The 19118-nt window shown below is 57.8% G+C and overlaps 6 protein-coding genes across 6 annotated transcripts; 2 read left to right on the forward strand and 4 right to left on the reverse strand.

Moving 5' to 3' along the window:
* Window positions 1-436: 436 nt before the first annotated feature.
* Window positions 437-2981, reverse strand: UV8b_00538 (uncharacterized protein; the record flags this gene model as incomplete). The annotated part of the gene is made up of 5 exons (XM_043138036.1): window positions 437-1830; window positions 1906-2114; window positions 2212-2519; window positions 2589-2675; window positions 2808-2981. The coding sequence occupies 5 exons, from the start codon at window positions 2979-2981 to the stop codon at window positions 437-439; spliced, it is 2172 nt and encodes a 723-aa protein (XP_042993970.1).
* Window positions 2982-5190: 2209 nt separating this feature from the next.
* Window positions 5191-6949, reverse strand: UV8b_00539 (uncharacterized protein; the record flags this gene model as incomplete). Its single annotated transcript, XM_043138037.1, has 4 exons — window positions 5191-5967; window positions 6041-6217; window positions 6324-6736; window positions 6868-6949. 4 exons carry the CDS (start codon window positions 6947-6949, stop codon window positions 5191-5193), a joined length of 1449 nt encoding a protein of 482 aa, XP_042993971.1.
* Window positions 6950-9820: 2871 nt separating this feature from the next.
* Window positions 9821-11522, forward strand: UV8b_00540 (uncharacterized protein; the record flags this gene model as incomplete). The annotated part of the gene is made up of 2 exons (XM_043138038.1): window positions 9821-10137; window positions 10289-11522. The coding sequence occupies 2 exons, from the start codon at window positions 9821-9823 to the stop codon at window positions 11520-11522; spliced, it is 1551 nt and encodes a 516-aa protein (XP_042993972.1).
* A 314-nt stretch (window positions 11523-11836) lies between these two features.
* UV8b_00541 (uncharacterized protein) lies at window positions 11837-14487 on the reverse strand (the record flags this gene model as incomplete). The annotated part of the gene is made up of 4 exons (XM_043138039.1): window positions 11837-12463; window positions 12547-13015; window positions 13080-13140; window positions 13215-14487. 4 exons carry the CDS (start codon window positions 14485-14487, stop codon window positions 11837-11839), a joined length of 2430 nt encoding a protein of 809 aa, XP_042993973.1.
* Window positions 14488-15056: 569 nt separating this feature from the next.
* UV8b_00542 (uncharacterized protein) lies at window positions 15057-15929 on the forward strand (the record flags this gene model as incomplete). Its single annotated transcript, XM_043138040.1, has 1 exon — window positions 15057-15929. One exon carries the CDS (start codon window positions 15057-15059, stop codon window positions 15927-15929), a length of 873 nt encoding a protein of 290 aa, XP_042993974.1.
* Window positions 15930-16293: 364 nt separating this feature from the next.
* Window positions 16294-18353, reverse strand: UV8b_00543 (uncharacterized protein; the record flags this gene model as incomplete). Its single annotated transcript, XM_043138041.1, has 3 exons — window positions 16294-17518; window positions 17809-17982; window positions 18076-18353. 3 exons carry the CDS (start codon window positions 18351-18353, stop codon window positions 16294-16296), a joined length of 1677 nt encoding a protein of 558 aa, XP_042993975.1.
* Window positions 18354-19118: the final 765 nt, after the last annotated feature.

The following is a 19118-nucleotide window of genomic DNA, read 5'->3' on the forward strand; positions in this document are numbered from 1 at the left end:
ACATGATTTGGATCCAAGAAGACGACGGGGGTAATTACGTGGTCAGAACGGAAGGGGGGTTGGAACAATCGGAAGCCTCCTCTTGTTGCTGCTGTTCAATCATGTTCAAGTGACCAACAACGGAGTCAGTGGCGGCAATGGACAAGCAAGCAAAAGCAGCAACGTTTGAAACCCGAGATATCCTCCTCTTTTCTCTCCTGGCCCCATGTCCACACGACGACAAGACACATGTCCCTAGAAGCCTCTATGTCGTAGCCGCGTCTTTCAACCCCGTCAACAGAGATGTGCCCATCTCTATATATATATATACATGCATTACCGAAAATGGCGCACACGTCTGCAGCCCCGACAATAACAGGAAAACCCAGCGCAAATCCATTCATAGCCCAAGTTGCAAGAAAAATAAAAGGGAAAAAAAAAAAAAAAAAAAAACTCGTTACAAGAACAGAGCGGCGAGCAGACCCATCATGGCCCACGCAGCCGGCGTTGCAGCATTACCGGCTGCGTTGCCCGTAGAGACAGTCGTGGTAGAAGCTGGAGCAGGGCCTGAAGATGCAGCAGCGGAACCCGTAGCTGGAACGAAACCTGTGGCTGACGAGTTTGCGGGCGCTCCGCTGACACTGCAGTCAACCGGCGTCGTGGTGGGTTCGGCGGTGGTGGAGGAAGACGACGCCGGCTCCGCCCTCCTGACGATGGGCTCGATTCTGCCGCCAACTTGTAGGAAGCGTTCCTGCACCAGCTCGAGCAGGTCTTCTCTTCGGAGCAGGGCGCCCAGCCATTCCGAGAAGACGGGTGCGCCGCACTCGTCATGCTCGCCGTGGTTATGCGCCGTCTCGTCGCGCTTGGAGAAATGTACCCCCGGCGTGGGCTTCCAGCAATTGTCCTGGCTTCGGCCGGCGCGGAGGTTGCAAATTTCCTCCTTCATGCACTCGCCGCGGCACTTTCCGCCCTCCTTCCAGCCACGGCTCTTGCGCGACATGTATTGGTCAAAGAGCGTCTCGTCCTTCTCCAGCGCAACGGTGACGTTGTGCCAGAAGGAGGGAGACAGCTCGGCTGAGGAATCAATCAGCTGGGGGCTAGTAACATGGCCGTACACATCCTTGGCCGAGTAGTACTCTTTCCAGACGGGACCGTTCTTCTGGAACCCCGGGGCGTCCATGTCGGCAATGTAGGTGTGGGCATCGATAACGGCAAACGTCTCAGGATCGACGTCGTAGACTCGGAAAGATGGCTCGCCGGACGTGGGTGTCAGGGATGGGCAGATGTACGTAACGGCAAAGGCATTGGCATGGGTCCGATCAGAGTAGTCTGAGTAGCTGATTTCGAATTGATCGACGTGAGTGTGTCCGAAAAACATGGCCTTGATGGTGGATGAATAGCGCTTGACGATCTGGTCAAAGTAATTGGACCCGTTGGGCAAGGCATCCGAAGTACCCATCGGCATGTGTCCGATGATGTAGACATTCTCGCGGGCCCTCTCGGCGGCGTCAAGCTCCTTGACAAGCCAGGCGAGCTGGCCGTTGGGGTCTTTGCCGAGCTTGTCCTGGTAGAGAAGAAAGTTGAAGCGGTAGTACATGTTGGTGTTGAGGGAAATGATTCGGACATTGCCCTTGGGATACTTTGTGGAATAGGCACCGATATCCTTGGCCTCCTGCACAGACGAGTTGCTGATCCAGCGCGACCATTCGGCAGCAAGAGAGTCGTACACCCACTGGCTTTCGTTGCCGGCCGACTTTGGCTCGAAGATGTTGGGAGGGTCCGCTTCGTGGTTGCCAGCAGTCCCGTAGACGACATCGATGTAGTCATTAACCGTGGTGTATGCGTGCTTGACTATTTATTCGCCCGTTCATGAGCCGCTGCCATTACTACCGCTTCGAACTTGTTCCTTGGTGGCGGCGGACTTACTCAGATGCTCATTGTATGGCTTGCTCGTGTTGTACAACCCGTGGTCGACAATATCTCCAGTAAACAATGCGAAGGCAGCGTTGGGGAATTCCTTCTTGATATACTCGTACATGCTCTTTTCCAACGTCACTGGAGTATCGCAGTTGTGGTCTCCAAATGCGCCGGCGGGGTTTTTGGTGACGCCTGGCTGATCATCCTTGGTAAAAGGTCTGCAGCATCATGCAAGTCAGGCTCGCCCTTCTTAACGACAAGTGCCATTGGATCAAAGGAGGGAATTTGGGAGGGCTGGGAATCGTCCGACGTTACCTGCAGCATGTGGGCTTCTCGCATTTGGTGCTCGATCCTTCAACGTATAAAGGATCTATGTGGATATCCGAGTACTGAATGACCTGCAGAGGCTTCTTGCCGCTTACCGCCTTCTTCTCAGGAGCACACGATTCCTTGGACGGAAACGGGACCGACCAGGCGTCAGTCTGGGGGATGTCGCATACACCGAGGAACGACACGCAGAACTGGATAGACGACGGCGAACCGACGTCCATTGTCCGTACAATGGACGCAATGGGCGGGGCTTCACGCTCCACGACGCCATTGCAAAATTGCTCGTCGTACGACTTGGACAGAGTAAGCGGGGGAGCAGGAGTCCAAGGAAGCAAAGGGGTTAGTTAAGGATTGTTACGAACGGTAGCTTTTTGGCAAAGTTCTTTGCCGAGACTGATGAAGGCTTCATCACCGTCGGCAACAATGCCCTTGAGGATACCGAGTATATTCTGTAGCAGCTGTCAGCGTTCCGTGTTTTGCCACGATTCACAGGCGAGACCAGATCAGGTGGGTAACGGGGGCAAGACAAGAGAGGAGAGGAGGGGAGAGGAGAGGAAAGGAGAGCAGGAAAAATGACTCACCTTGCAGCCATCGCAAGTCTCCAGCATTCCAGACAAGTCCCCAAGGTCAGAGCGGGTCTCGTGCGCCCACGTTCGAGCCTCCAGTGACCTCTGGATCATGGCATGGTCCAGGCCGGCAGCCGCAAGACCAAGCTGGCACACCACCAGGGCCGACGAAACGAGCGGCAGCCGCATTGTTTACCTATTCCACCCGCGGGGCAGTTTGATCTTGGAGGGAGGCAGAACGGGAAGCAAGTTGAGGCGGCGTCGGGACCACAGCAGGATGGGATGGGATGGGTAGAGGGCGGTGCTGCCTTGAAGTATTCTCCCCAGGTCTTGCCGGTCTTCCCCATATCGCGGCATGGCTGCCAAGCACAGCATGGCCAGGAGGGATATAAGCTTGAGCCCTGAGAGATGATGGGCAGCCAGCCAGCCAGGCTTGACATTGACAGCTCGGGAGACCAGGCTAAGAAAAAGGCGCACCCACCAGAAGTGAGCAGACCTTTGACGCTTTTTTTTCTCCCCTTCTGGTCTGCAGTTGAGGCGTTCGATGAGAGGGGGGTTGCTTATTGCTTAGTGCTACGGGAAAAAAGGTTTCCGTCCAGCCCGATGAGGGAATCCCACACCCCCCTCCCCTCCCCTCCCCTGACTAACCCGCAAGGAGCAAAGTAGCCTGACGACTTGGGGCAGGCAAGCCATTATTATTATTATTATTATTGTCATTGGATCATCATCACTGGCTTCTGTCTGGCCTTGGCGAGTCCGGCCTAGCGCCCTGATCCCAGCAAGGAAGGAGCGGGCTGGGCTAGCGTCGTCGTAGGCAGGCGTGGTCCCTGCGCTATGCCCTTTTTGGCGAGATCAGGTTTGGAATCAGAAAACTTGCCGAAAGAGCCCGTGGCACAGATCTTTGCGCACTATTTAATCGAATGAAACCTGGTTTGTATCAAGGGACCTGCACTAGTAAAGGCCGCAGGCGCAGGATAGACGAGTCTCGGCGAGCTTTTGTCGACTTGGAGCTACGTGGACAGAGTCCTGTTCTTCCACTAAGAAGGGGTCGGGGTCGCCTTAGTAGATACCGTCGGCCAGTGACCTCAGCATGTCTTGTCGTATTGGAACGGACACTACGGAGTACTCCTTAGTACGTGCGGAGCACTACGGAGCGGTACGAGTTGGATCCCCACCTGCATTGGCACATCCTTGAGAGTCCAGGACCAGGGCGGGGGGGTGGGGGTGGGGTGGCACGGGGTGGCACGCCACGTGGGGCCTTTGGTGCAGAGACGGGGCGTACGATTCAGCCAACCGGAGCGCCATGAGACCCACATCCCAAGCTCCAGACCCACACAAGCTCTGTTTTTTTTTTTTTTTTTTTTTTTTTTTTTTGGGTCCCTTTTATCGCCCACGGATATAAGCTAATACATACAGTATGTAGCTAGGGGGAAGAGTTGCTCCCAGTAAAGTTCCGTCCCAAGGTAGACTCTCCCAACGATTCTGCTCCAAAGTGTAGAAGCAAATAACAAGAAAAAAAAAATCCCGTCGAGTTTCGGGGCTTCTTTTACCCAAGGGGAAATATTGAAATTGGAGCTGAGCTTGCATAAAGTCATTTTCCGCACCACGCGGCATGGCCAAACCCAAATGAGCAACTCTGAGCAACTCTGAGCAACTCTGAGCCTCCGCTCCCGCCAGCACTTTCAAACTTCAGTCTCGCATCTCCCCCATCTCGGCACTGGCAAGCGGCAACTGGCTGCATCCATTGGCCATGGCTTCAGCCTCCTGCCTCCAGGCGTCTTCCTCGTGACAGACCGAGTCGACACGACAAACTTCCTGCTGTCCTTACGAGTCTCCTTACGAGCCCAACCGCGTTGATATCTGCTCCCGATTTCCTGGTTCCCTTTGTTTCCCGCAGGCCCGCAAGTCACACCCCCTGCCCCTGACTTATTATTGCTCGCTAGATCTCATGCGCTAGATTGGATGAAATAATTTTCAAATCACGATATAATCAACTGCATCGCATCGCACCGGGTCGGCTCGTATAAGCGGTGTCATTCTTGACACGTTGGTTGCTCAGGCACCTCGCTCGGCCTTGCACATTTTCCCTTTCTTTCCCTTCCCTTCTCTTCCTTTCCGTTTCCTTTCCTTTCTCTTTGATTTTTTTTTTTTTTTTTTTTGGTTTTTGCCCCCGCAACTTTAACCAGAGGCTGGCGACCCAGCGTGATTTTCCCTTTTTTTTTTTCCAACTCTATTTTCAGCCCCCTGCTGGTGGGCTCAACAAATCTCTCGTCCCCCCAAACATGCGCCTTGCAAATGTCGACCGAGTCACCAAACCGTGTCATCTTTCCCCGGCCTCCTGGCCCAAGGAGGTTCGCAATGGCAATACTGGATTCAAGATGGTGTCAAATCCCATCCATCACCCGAGTCCTTCTCCCAACCACCCGCCGTGCAGCTCGTACCCTATGTCCATATAGGCAACCTCAGGTCCCGCGTCAACTGCGACTTGCCGGACCCTCGCCAACTCATCAATCTCGGTGCTCGACTTGGCGCCGAGATTGCCTTCTTCAAAGTCAATCACCTTCTGCGCCACCTTGACCGCCATCTCGCTGTTCCATATACCTTCCTGTATGTGATTGGACTGCATGATTCCGATCGCACGACGCCGCACTCCTGCGTCTCGACATTTGGCGCTGAGGAAGAAGAGCGCGGGAACAATGCCAATCTCCATGTAAAACTGTGGTTTTTGTTTTTGGCTTGACGCGTCGATGCCGGCATCGAGCCCTGCTGCCTCGGCCGCAAAGTCAACCATGTCGCGAAATTCTTGGGTCCATTGATCCCATATGGATGGATCCTCACGATCAGCCTGGTTCAGGGCAGCGATATTGATGTACATGTATCGCTTATGCAGTTCTAAAAGCGCGAGAGATCGCTTTTCTGCCTTTGTAAGGCTATTCTGATCAAAAATTTTGCGAAAAGAATCAAAGGCCGCAGCCCAGGAGCTGAATCGGATGGCCAACGCTCTTGACTGGGTAATGCCCATGTTTCTCCGGTATTGCAATGCCAGCTTAAGCAAGGACTCTCTGGCTTCCTGAATGGACGCAATAGTCCGTTTAGGGGCAGTTCCTGCCCCTCGGAGCTTGATCATGGGGGCAATTATATCCGCCAGCTTGTGGTTGATGTCCCCTCCTATGGCCTGCAGCTTTGTCGTCAGATGGCTCCAGGCCCCCGGACAGCTTTTAAATGTCTGGAGTGGGCAAAAAACCTACCAAATAGACCTGCGTTGAGATGCGAGAAAAGAAATTCTCCACCAGCCGCAGGACGGGTTCTATGGACAAACCCGCAGCTAGGTAGCCTCCTTTTCTGGCGTGCCTCGAGGCGTCTTGAATCATGCGGCAACCATACTTGAACAGATGCACAGCATTGCTGATGTTCCGCCTTAGAACCTAGCAAAAGCAAGCATTAGTGGCAAAAGGACCAAAATCCTCGCGTCCCATGTTGAGTCCCATCATGGCGAGTCCCGAACAGAGGGAGTGGGTTGACTCGTCGCACCTCGATGCAGATGAAAATGGTGCAAGACACCAGTTGAATGGGTAAAAAGAATGGTTGGTCCGCACCGGCTTCCAGCACATGGTTGATGGCCATGTTGTATTGCCGCAGGCCATACGCTGTTTCGCCGCCGACATCGCCGTTCCAGTATCGCTCGTGATATGACGAAAGCGCAACCAGGGCATGGCGAATGCAAGTGCTGGAGTGTGCCAGCTGTAGAACGCGGTTACTCCACAAGTCATCTGGTACGAACGTAGTGAACTGCACAGCCGTGCGTTCCACGAAGAACTGCAGAGCTCTTACTTCCTGCGTCGTGGCCGGAGAGTGGGCAATGCGTGACAAGGTGAGTGACGGAGCGTTGGCTTGCGTTGCCGGCTGTACTTGGTATCCATCGCAGTAACGACCAGTCCTGGAGCCTGCGGGACGCATCACATGGCATCAGGATATCTTGTTGCAGGAATCCAACCAAGCACGGACAAGCGAAGCAGAAGGGAGCAAGGGGGGGGGGGGGGGGGGGGAGGAGGAGGGGATCCGAACTGTGACTTACACCTGTCGCAGGCTGGTCGAGTCTCGTCGCATTTGATTCTCCGAACTGTGTTTTTACCTTGGCCATCAGTACTAGTTGACATGGCATGGGGGTGATATTGCGTCTGTGGGCGGGGAGGGGGGATATAGGGTCGACCACAGACTTCTGTTACAGACACCCAGTCAGCCCAAACCACGAAGCGTTGGATGGCCAGCCTTTTGCCCAAGGTTTTGCGAGGGACACGGTACGATGGATGACTTGGGCGACGACATACTTGCATGTTCTGCAGCCCGTTCGGACCTTGGGCGCCAGGGCCCGTCGGCGTTGGCCAGGTTTCACTCGAGGCATGCCGAGGGCAATACGGACGGCAATGCTGACGATACTGTCATGGAAGAAATATCAAAGTTTTGGAGGGTCATGTCCGTTTCTTGCTAGCCAGTCAAGACCTTGTATCTATCTTGACCAGTCGCCGAGCCTCGCGCACGCATTCATTATCCGGCGTGCAGTGGGAGGGCAGCAAGTTGGCGGGCTTGATCGGTCAATGAGGCTCTGGAAGTGATGACTTTTCCGCACGAGATCGGGTTACGGCCCACGGGTATGATGAATTGGGGTCCTCTCTCTCTCTCTCTCTCTCCTCCATGCCCTCCGCCTCCGCCTTCTTTACCCCCCCCCCCCCCCCCCCGGCCCCGGACGGAAAATTGTGTGAGCGAGTTGGAGCCTCACTCGCGCTCTGCACCTCTTTTGTTGGTCCTTGGGAGGGAAAGCTAGTACGAGAATAGCGCAACTTGGGAGTGCCAGCTCCACACTTCACATGCCAACCTTGATTACGGCGCGCTCCGAGGGCGATTTTGGCAGGTCGCTAGTTATATTTCGGCAATAGCCAAGCCCCTCCCAGACCTGGCCAGGTGGTGGCTTGGCAGCCCAGGATCGCGGTCCGACTGGGTCACCGGGCCACATGCTCTTGTCGTGGTTGGAGGAGATGCATGTATGCACAACACCGACACATGGTGTCCTCGACATGCGTGGAATGAAGTTCTCATCGGGGAGCTGTGCTGTGGGCCTTGAGCCATAGGGTCACGAATGACCAGACAGAATGATGGAAGACGTGCCTTTCTTCCTCTTGTTGTTCTCTCGCCATGTTGAATGAAGATTTGGCAACTCTTTCCAAGCGGTGCGTCGTGACCTGTCACAGACTCGGGGCGATGTTCAAGCAGTGTCTGACTTGTCCGATGCCGGGGAAGAGCAAGCTCAAGCAAGCTCAAGCAAGCGCCCCCCCCCCCCCCCCCATTAGCTCTGCATTTCACGGTCGACCGCGATGCGTGTTTCTCCATTGACGGCTCCTCTGATTCAGAGGTCATATACAACGCCACCTATAGCCCGAGGGGCCCCAAGCCGCCGTCCGTTCCGGCCACGGCGCAAAAAGTCCTTGGTGATCCCAGGAGGCAAGCTGGTTGGCTTCGTCGACGGAACAGGCGCTGCTTGTCATTGGATCACAGACGGGGCGGGGCCGTCTGTAGCCCATAGCCCAGTGTGATGCTGCAAAGACGTACGCAGCATCGTGATCGTGCACGGGTATCAAGGAAACGGTGGTTTTTTTTTTGTTTTTTTTTTTTTTCCCCGGAAATGGTTTACAGCGCCATCGGCTGTCGCGGAGCAGAATCCATGCCCTGCGCGTCATTAGCCAAACTGACGAAAAAAACGATGCGTCTGGTCCGAACTAGATTTTGTCCGAGAGCCCCTTTCTCGCGGGGGAAGCTAGCAAGTGGAGAAAGCAAGCTGCGTCGATCGATCGAGCAGCAGATGGCTGGCGGCGGCACGCTGTGCTGGCGCGCTAAACGGCCCTTTGTCTTTGTTTTGCTGTGCTGATTCCTGATTCCTGATTCCTGAACCATCTCGCGGCTTGCCGACAAGTTGAGGTGAGAGGTGAGACGGAGTCAGGTTCCAGTTCCAGTTCCAGCTTCCGGCGCTCCCGAGCGAACGCAGTCATCAGTGAATGGACAGAGGAAATGCCTCAAGATACCATGTGGGGCGCCAGACTGACCAGGCAAATCAGAGGGCGTATACAGATCAGGGCAGAACCTCACCCAGTACGTCCTACGTCTTACGTGCTACGTACCTCCTAACCTACTAAGGTAGGTACATACTAGGTACCTACCTTCCGGTGGGTGGGGGAATTCTCCACCGGCATCGGAGCCGCAGCCCTGAAGAATTCAGCAACATCCTCCATCTGGCACCCAGCAGAGGCGGCCGGTAACGGCCCAGGCCAACCTCGCCGCAGCTGCCCTAACCGCAAGCAAACAAACAAACAAACAAACAAACACAGCCTGGTTTTCAACAATCCATTCCGTGCGCAATTTTCCCGGCAAGCATCAATGTTTCCTGTGCGGCGTCGTTTCGTCGCAAACTTTCCTTTGCTGCCACTGCCAAAATCATGGTTATGCACCCAGCAGTGACCGCCAGGGCTCGCGGGGTGGTATGTACTGTACGGAGTACGGACGTATGCAGGGTTGCATTGACCAGAGCAGGTTGGTCATGTTGCGTCGCGCAGGGCAGGGCAGGGCAGGGCAGGGCAGGGCAGGGCAGGGCAGGGCAGGGCGATACATGCACGGTAATCAGTCAATCAGCCTCAATAATTGATTGAATCGGCCAAGAGGCGAATCTCTGGCACCACGGCCGTGCCATTGTCGAGCACCATCGAACCCCAGTCAAACCGCGCTCAGTACAGAGTAGGCTCTCAGCCTGAAACGGAGCCCTCGTCGACCAGACCTTTATTGCCGGCCTGGGGAACGCAGCTCGCTCGCCAACCTCCACCGGTTCTCGCCGCTTTGCCTGTCCGTCTCGATGAGGAAAGAGTAAAGTATTAAATAGGCCGAGGAGGCCGCACGACCCCAAGGCTGAGCCGACTTGTCGTCGTTTCGAGCCTCAACCCGCCAACCCGTCAACCCGTCTTCTCGCCCCGCAGACGCCAGACGCCATGGCCGTGGCCTTGGTTGACCGCCTCGTCGAGCCTTGGGCCGTCGTCCCTCTCGCCCTCGCCTTGGTGCTTGCGTCCTACTTGTACGACTACCTGGTCACGAATGCGCCGCTGCGAAGAATCCCCGCCCCGTTTGGCGCCCAGTTCTCCAACCTCTGGCTCCTGTGTGTGTGCCGTCGCGGCCATCGCTTCAGGACGGTCGACCGGTGCCACGCCAAGCTGGGCAAGCTGCTTCGCATCCAACCAAACCACGTCAGCGTCGCAGACGATGACGCCATCCCTGCCATCTACGGCCACGGCAACGGCTTTTTGAAATCGTGGGTTCCTTTCTCCTATCCCGCCCCCCTTCCTCCTCCTCCTCCTCCTCCTCCTCCTCCTCCTCCTCCTCCTCCTCCTCCACCTCTGTACGGGCCGCAAGTAAGGCGAGAAGCTCTCCGCTCACAGACAGAAAAACCCCCCTCCCAACAGCGACTTCTATGATGCCTTTGTGTCCATCCGCCGCGGCCTCTTCAGCACCAGGGACCGGGTAGAGCACAGCCGCAAGAGAAAGATAATATCGCACACCTTCTCCGGCAGATCCGTCCTCGAGTTCGAGCCCTACATCCAGCAGAACATGGCCCTGTTCGTCCAGCAGCTCGACAGGCTCATCCAGCAAAGCCCTCACCGAACCGGCGCCGGGCAGAACGAGGCGCGCATCGACATCCTGCCCTGGTTCAACTTTCTCGCCTTCGACGTGATTGGCGACCTGGCCTTTGGAGCGCCCTTTGGCATGCTGGAAAAGGGCGCCGACACTGCCGAGGTTCGCCTGTCCCCGACCAGCCCGGCCGTGTACGCGCCCGCGATTGAGATCCTCAACCGCAGAGGCGAGGTCAGCGCCACCCTCGGCTGCTACCCGCGGCTGAGACCCTACGCCAGATGGATCCCCGACGCCTTCTTCAGCAAGGGCCTCGAGGCTGTCGAGAGTCTCGCCGGGATAGCCATCGCGCGTGTCAAGACTCGGCTGGAAACCCCCCCGGACTTGCGGCGCAAGGATCTGCTCGCTCGGCTTATCCAGGGGAAGGACGACAAGGGCCAGCCGCTCGGCCGCGACGAGTTGACCGCCGAGGCCCTGACCCAGCTCATTGCCGGGAGCGACACCACGTCCAACTCCCTGTGCGCCATCCTCAACTACCTCGTGCGCAACCCCGGGGCTCTCGACAAGTTGCGGCGCGAGGTGGACGCCGCCATCCCGCCGGGCGTCGACGTGCCGACCTATGACATGGTTCGCCGCCTGGACTACCTCTCCTGGGTCATTGACGAGACGCTGCGCCTCCACTGCACCTCGGGCATCGGCTTGCCTCGCCAGGTGCCCCCCGACTCTCCGGGCGTCACGATATGCGGGCATCACTTCCCGCCGGGCACTGTCCTCAGCGTCCCCACCTACACGATACATCACTCGAGGGAGATTTGGGGGCAGGATGCCGAGGAATTCAAGCCCGAGAGATGGCGCCACGTCACCGCGCGTCAAAAGAATGCCTTTATCCCCTTCAGTCACGGTCCGAGGGCCTGCGTGGGACGTAACGTGGCCGACATGGAATTGAAGTTGATGACCGCTCTTTGGGCGAGGCGATACCACGTGACGCTTCGCCAAGGCGAGATGAAGACCCGGGAAGGGTTCTTGAGAAAGCCTTTGGGGCTACAAGTCGGTCTTTGCCGGAGATGAAGGTTTTGTGTGAGTAAATGTATCAATAACGTCGTAGGACATACATACACATCAATTTCCCACCCGGGTCCACCGTGCCCCCAAGGGCGCGCCTCGCAGGTGCCGCGACTGAAAGAAAGATGGCCAGTAGTTTCTTGCATTATCCGTCCGTCGGTCCCCAACCTGGCGATTCCGGCTGTCGCCATGCGTGGCTTGACGCCAGCGGGCGATGACGACGTCTCAAGATGATGCACGTTGGACAATGCGGCCACGAGCGAAAATTGCAGCTCCTGCCAAAGCAGACCAGACGGCCGACTGGCAATGGGAAGCAAACATTAGCCGGGAAGCGTAAAGGCTTGCGAGACGAGGCTGAGAGCCTTCAGCGGGCCAGCCTCGGGATTTTCCTCCCACAAAAGCTTCGGCGAAAGCACCTTGAGGCCACTTCGATCGCGACAGATATGAGCCAAAAGCCTCCCCATACCCCTTGTGCCCCGCAGACGCCGCTCCGTTGACCTGTCCAGCCACTGTCTCTTCTGCTCCGGCGACCAAGCGCTCGTCGTGTTGAGGAAGGCCAGAATCATGGCCGTCATGCCCGCGGCGATGGGCGTGGAGACAGACGTGCCGCTCATGGAGCGGAACCCGCCCCCTAGGTTTGTCGGCCACTGGCTCGAAACGTGCTCTCCGTGGGTGATGAAGACGGGCAGATCCTTGCTGGCGCCCGGCGCGAACCGGGACAGGTTGTTGTACTCGTCGCCGGACGTCACGCACAGGGACAGGTCGCGATCCCGAGCGGGCCACGAGATCGCCTCTCGATTGCCGTGGTTCGCGGCGGCGGCCAGGACAATGATGTCCTTGTAGTTTGCCTCCTCCAACGTCTTGGTCAGTTCGTACGAGCTCTCGTGGGGGAAACCCAGCGACAGGTTGATGATGTCGACCCCTTGATCAATCGCCCACTGCAGAGCCTTGCCATGCCCCCAATGCGTCAGCAGCATCCCATGCCCAGTTGGGGTTGGCGAGATTCGAGAGAGAGAGAAGAGGGCCTTACCTCTTGCACAGGCCGCCCCGACGTCCTTCTCGGGCTCTCCCCCGAGTCGTCGGCGTTTTTCTTGGCTCTGCTCTGGTCTTCCCCGGAGCTTACTTTGGCAACGTAGAGCTCCGCCCGCGGTGCAATAGCCAGCACGATTCCGGCGATGTGGGTTCCGTGACCAATCGTGTCGGTCACATCTGCTTCCTCTCCTGGTTTTCCCACAAAGTTCTTCCATGCCTTGATTCTTTCCCTTTGGGGCTGTTCGGGTAGCCTTCTGACGGCTGCTTTTCCAATCTTCGACCTGCGTCTGGCGGGACGCTGGAAGTCCTCGTGGTCAAGGTCTATACCCGTGTCGAGAATGGCGATTTTCACCGGACCGGACCAATCTGATTCACGGCTCTTTCCGATGTCGTCTTCGGGGCACCATTGAACTCGTTCATACCAGGTGCGCTCCAGGCTCGACAGTAATTTCTCAACGTAGTCGGAGCTGGGGCCATGGTTAGCAGTCCTTCCTCTTCCTGCACACGGCAACGAAAAAGAGCGAGACGAACTTTTGAGGAGCGATCCTGGACGAATCACCAAATGTCGCGTCGGTGACGCTGAACAGCTCGCCTGTATCTGTAAGCACGCTACTACTATCAAGGGGATACTGGAGCGGGTGGGGGGGGGGGGGGGGGCCTGAATACCTTCGGGTTCCGCGCTCCATCCTGGGGATGGCTCTCTGCTGTCTTTGCCGCGCTTTGGGACAGGCAACATGTTGCTGCCGCTTTTGTTGACGTTTTCGGGTTTGGAATCGCCAGATCTGGGTACCTGACTGATGGGAACGTGCCGAAATGCAGGCAGCAATAGCCCGGGTATGGCAAGACCGGACCTCCGGGCCAAAAGAGCGGCGGTGTTGCCGTCCTTGTTCTTCAGCAAGACACTCGCGCCGTTTTGCAGCAAGAGCTGGACGATTTCCCCGTGGCCATGCTCGGCAGCCAGCATGAGGGGTGTCCAATCTCGCTTGGTTTTGCAATCGACTTCTGCTCCATGGCGGACGAGGGTCCGCGCTTGCTCGGTCCGTCCCAGTCTTGCGGCCACGTGCAGCGGACGGTACCAACCCCCGGGGCTCTTCACCTCCTTGAGATATCGATCCATGTGCAGAAAGTAGACGAGAGCGCCCTTCATGTCCCTCTCCACAGCCCTGTGGATGGCTCTGGGGAGATCCGGGCTATTCACGTCGTGGTTCACGCAGGCCAGGAACTGCTCCTTCGCTCCAGCCACGAAACAGCCCATGTGGTGCTCAAAGATGCCATGGTGTCTCGCCGGGAGCTCTTGCACGAGGCGGAGAGGCGAAACGCCTTGCTTGTTGACGACGGCGCTCACTGCCCCGTGGAAGAGGAGAAACAGAAAGGCCGCGCCAGACAAGGCTCCGACGGCAAAGTGCAGCGGCGTGTCCCCCTGGCTGTTGGCGATCCCGACGTCTGCGCCGTGCCATAGGAGCTGCAGAAGGGTGGCAGGGGAGCTGCGCTCTGCCGCAAGATGGAGGGCCGACACGGATCCCCTGTCTCCGGCGGGGTCGCTCTGGGCGTCCATGTCGGCCTCGTGCTTCAAGAGCATCCTGACTGTTTCGGCGTTGCCCGCTTCCGAGGCGAGCATGAGGGCGGTCCAGCGCCTTCTTGTTCGCGCATTCACGTCGGCCCCTTGCTCGAGCAGCTTGGCGACAATGTCGTTGAGGCCCAGGGACGCAGCGCTGTGCAGCGGCGTGCGCCCCCGTATGCGGCGCTTGTCCACCGCGTTGACACAGTCGCCGCGGTAGACGCGCAGGAGCTCCGCAACGAAGCTTGCATTTGCCTTGCGGACAGCGAGATGGATCGCGGTACCTCGGTCATCCGGTTCCTGGGCGGGTTTCAGCCCGTGCCGTTGGAGAAATTCGGCTAGTTCCTTGGACAAGGCCAACGTTGGCTCGGGGTCGGGCATGGTTTCTCTCTTGTGCGGACGGGACTCTGGCGTTGAAAGCGGCGCTTGGTGGTCTTTGGAAAGGGGCGAGGTCGAAACCGGTTCATGACAACATGACGTCGGATTGGGCAGCCTAGAAAAAGTCTTGCGTGGTTATGTTGGTCGACAACGACTTGCAGAAGCCTCGTTTGCTGCGGTGGCGGCGGGAGGCTGACCAGGAAAAGGGAAGAAAAGCCCCACAGGTGGTTTGGCTGAGTGAGGCTGACCTGCATGATGACAACGACAACCCGCTGCATGCAATAATGCCTACCTCGTACGCCGTTCCGCATTAGGTGCAGTGCGTGGTGGTGGTGGTGGTGGTGGTGGTGGTGGTTCGTGGTGGTCAATGGTTGGTCTCGGGAACCCAGAAGCGTCCCAGCGGGCAACAAGACGATGATGAGCTCGTCACAAAGTATCCTCTAGAGCCTGAGAATTCCCCGTCAGACCCAAACGCAAAGCACACGAACCCTCCTTCCCGCCCGCCAGACCGTTGGTCGCCTAGAAAACTTCCCCGCCCTTTCCCAACCGCGGGACAGACGAAACGAAAAACAATGCCGTTCAGCAACGCTTGGAAAAAGTACTGGATCATCCCCCAGGAGTCCCTCCGCCCCGAGGACCTCGAGCTCGGGAGCATCCTGAAGCGACCCGACGATCCCATCGACCTCCTTAACAGGCACGCCGTGGAGCCCATCGATCCCAAGCTTGTCGTCCAGGAGCGCGAGCAAGTCAGCAAAAGCTTCTCCGACGCCATGTCCCGCGGGGCCGGGCTCGACGTCGAAGCCTCCTCCGCCCTGGCCGCCGTCCTGGGGGGGGCGCCGACCCTCGGTGCCGCGCGGTCGACCGCCGCGAGCGAGACCATCGAGGCGACCCGCGTCCGCGCGCGGCACTTCAGCCCGTCCGACGAGTACGCAGCCCGGGCGCTGCTCACGCGCCAGATAGCCAGCTACGTGGGGCAGTCCTTCTTCACGGCGCCCGTCTTCATGGTTGTCGGGGTCGCCGTCGCCAGCAAACTCGTGAGGGCGGCCACGGTGTCGCGCGACGCCGGCCTCCGGGGCGGTGCTGCGGTGGGCCCGCCAGGCTCTGGGGTCGAGCTGTCCGCCGCGGTATATGCGGGCCGCGCGACCGGGTCGACGTATGAGGATTCGGTGGACGGCGACGTCGTCTTGGCGTATCGCTTGCGGCGGTTCCGGTATTCCAGGATGCGCAGCAGGTTCGTCAAGGACAAGCAGGACGGGGTGTTTCACAGGGTAGGCGAGCATGGCGGCGAGAGTGCGGCCGACTCGGATGACGAGGGCGAAGACGGCTACCTCCCCGTCTTTTCGTACTTTGAAGACAACGATGTGTGGAGGGTAGCCGGGACGCAAGGGTTTGCCGAGGTTGGCCAAGAGGAGTCGGAGTCTGAGTCCGAGTCCGAGTCCAGTTGAGGTCGGCAACAGACTTGATGTAGCCGAGCATGTCGGGAGACGATGAAACATGTTTCATGACTCTATAAGCAAATGACGGTGTAAACAAGCACGGTTTGGTTTTGCCATGGCTTGCAGGGGATACATGCCTTGTTACGGGTCAACACTTGTCAAACCGCTCGCTGTTGAAACCATTGGTTAGACTGGATTGTCATGTCATGACAAGAGTTATTATTTGAGTCAAATCAGTACAGGCAGTACAGGCAGTACAGGCAGTACAGGTCCATACAAGTCACTTGCGCCGCATGGTCCAAGGTCATTTGGAGCATAGTGTTCTCGTCATTATGGTGGGACATGGCAGATTTTTTTCTTCTCTCTTCTTTTTCTACGCTGTTTCCCTCTTCTCTTCGACATGCTGGCCCATGCCGTGCGTCTCCTCCGCGGCACGCTGCTTCTCGTCGTACGCCACATCCTGCTTGTCGGCATCTCTGTTGCCGTACAAACCAATCTTGTACCACGGAAGATCGAAAAGGCGGTCCATGCTTTCCAGGCTCCGTCCGCTGGTCTCGGGAACTGACAACCACACCCAGATGCCGCCGAGAATAGTGACGGCAGCAAAACACCAAAAGGTACCCTTGGGCGAGATGCCGCCCTCGGACGCGGGAAGAAGCATGTTGGGAACAGCTCGGGTGTTGCCGTACTGGTTCGCAAAGTGAAGAGTCATGGCCCACGACGTGGCGAGGGCTCGGATCCGGAGGGGGAACAGCTCGGCGGTGAGAAGGTACTGCATCGAGTTCCAGCCCAGGGCCCAGCCGCAGCCCGAAATGTAAATCATGGCAATGGCGCCGCGGCTGGCAGGGATCTTGGTCTGCGGCAGGGCGTAGTTCTTGACGGTCCCGAGCTCGGGGACGGCCGTGAGGAAGCCAGCGACGTAAATCATGGCGACGGCCTGCAGCGTGATGCCGGTGAGAAGGGCGCGCTTCCGGCCTACGACGTCGACGAGGAACAGGGCGCAAACCAGGGCCGCCACCAGCTTCACGATGCCGAAAACGGCCGTGACGAGAAGACCCTCCTGGGTGCCAGTGATGCCCAGGATCTTGAACAGGTCGGGGGCGTAGAGCGTGATGGACCCGGCACCGGACCATTGGGAAAGGAGCTGGACCATGGTGGCCAGGTAGACGCGGTAGAGGTTGCTCTTGACCAGGAACATTTCCTTCAACTTGCCAGCCCAGCCGACCCCCTTGGTGGCTTCGAGCTCATGGTCCAGGGCCGCCTGGATGTAGGAGATTTCGCGAACAACGTACTCGCTGTCGGCAGGCTGCTGGCGCAAACGAGCCATGACTTGGGTGGCTTCCTGACTCTTGGCCTGCTTGACGAGGAAGCGGGGGGATTCGACCTGGGCAAAGGTGAGGAGGAAGATGATGCCGGCCATGATGATGTGCAAGCTGGTGGGGATGAGCCACTGGTTGTGGCTGCTGTTGCTGATGTGGATTCTGGCGCCATAGTTTGTGAAGTAGGCCAAGACGATGCCGATGTAGACGGCCCCAGTGAAGAAGCAGGTGCAGAGACCGCGGATGGAGGCCGGGGCGACTTCGGCGATGTAGACAGGGCTTGTTTGGGGGGAGGGTGAGACGAACGAGTTAGCAAGGAAGCAGGAAGCAAGCAAGAAGCAGGAGGCAGGAGGCAGGAGGCAGAGGCCAGGAGGCAGAGGCCAGGAGGCAGAGGCCAGGAGGCAGGAACTAGGTCTGGCAGGCTTCGAAAAGCGGAAGCAGCAAACCATCAGGCAAAAGGGCAGTTGCCGGAAGACGTGGCCTGGGAAGGAGTTGGTCGGGGAAGGGGCGAGACGAAGGCAGCTTGCTTGGTACTTGGGTATAGAGATACATGTATGTTATGTACTTACCCCACGACAGGGGTCTGCCCCACGCCAAGACCTGCAATGAACCTGCCTGCATAAATGGCGCCGATGTTGCCATTGACACCGCCCACCATGAAGATGGCGATTCCGAGAAGCCAGAGAAGGCAGAGGAACCGCGTGGCCATGATGCGGCCGATGCGGTCGCACACGAAGAAGGCTCTGGACAATCACACAAAGAGTCTAGTCAGCTTCAGGCGTCGGACTTTTGACTTGGGCTTCGCGAGTCCGGCAGAGCCGCCTGGAGCAACTCACAGCAGAGCACCGGCCACGGAGCCGATCTGAACCATGGCGGACACGTTGGCCTTGAGGTTGGCCTGTTCCACGGTGGAGTAGGACTTGTAGCGGATCGTCGCCTGAAAGTCGGGGGAATTGAAGGCGCCCGAAATGAGACCCTCGTCGATGCCGCGAGCAGCACCCAAGAGGCCAAACGACACGACGGCGAACCACAGACGCCAGTTGAAGACGCCCTGGGGCTCGCCGAGGTCCTTGAGACGGAAAATGTTGACGGGCTTCTTGACGCCGCCAGCCATGATGACGCTGCTGAGACGGGCGAGTCGAGTCGGGTCGAGTCGGGTCGGGTCGAATTAATCAGCCCTGGTATTTCTTCTTTCTCCTGGCTTCTTTGGTTTTTTTTTTTTTCCCCTTGAATTCCTTTTCTTTTCTTTCCCCCCCCTCTTTTTGGCTGTCGAGTCTGCGGGCGCTGCCGGCTTGGGCAGAGAGAAGAAAAGTTAAAAGGGGAAAAAAGGCCACGGTCTGAATCGTAAAAGCGCATGCTTTGGTTTTGTACTGGTTTCCATTCCGCTTGCCTTCTCTCAACGAGCCGTCGGGATTAGGGGAGTCTGGTCAGCCAACACGAGACACCCCCCGTCGCCATGGCGGTGGGTGCTTCCATTTCTCCGACAATGGCACCGGGGGGCTTGGCGACGTTTGTCTGACCTCAACTGGGTTCAATGTTGGATTGTCTGACCTGCCTGCCCGCCAAAGGCGCGCGTAAGCGAGCACCGACAGACACAGCCGACACAGCCGACACAGACAGTCGACACAGTCGACACAGTCGACACAGTCGACACAGCCCACCTCAGCCGGATACCTCAGTTCGGATGAAGCCTGGGCAGGCCAGACCAAATTCCCATCGTCGGCCGTTCTGACAATCGCATGCATGGATTCTGGACATGTACATACTCTGTAGAAGGGGTCCGTCGTTCCGCAATTTCCACTTGGTCCATGCTTCCATTCCCCAGGCGCCAGATCTGCGCATGGTCACGAGCTAACGGGTTAATGGTGGTGTTCTGTCT

The sequence above is a fragment of the Ustilaginoidea virens genome, chromosome 1 (assembly GCF_000687475.1).
Source record: "Ustilaginoidea virens chromosome 1, complete sequence".
In the NCBI taxonomy this organism is placed as follows: Eukaryota; Fungi; Ascomycota; class Sordariomycetes; order Hypocreales; family Clavicipitaceae; genus Ustilaginoidea; species Ustilaginoidea virens.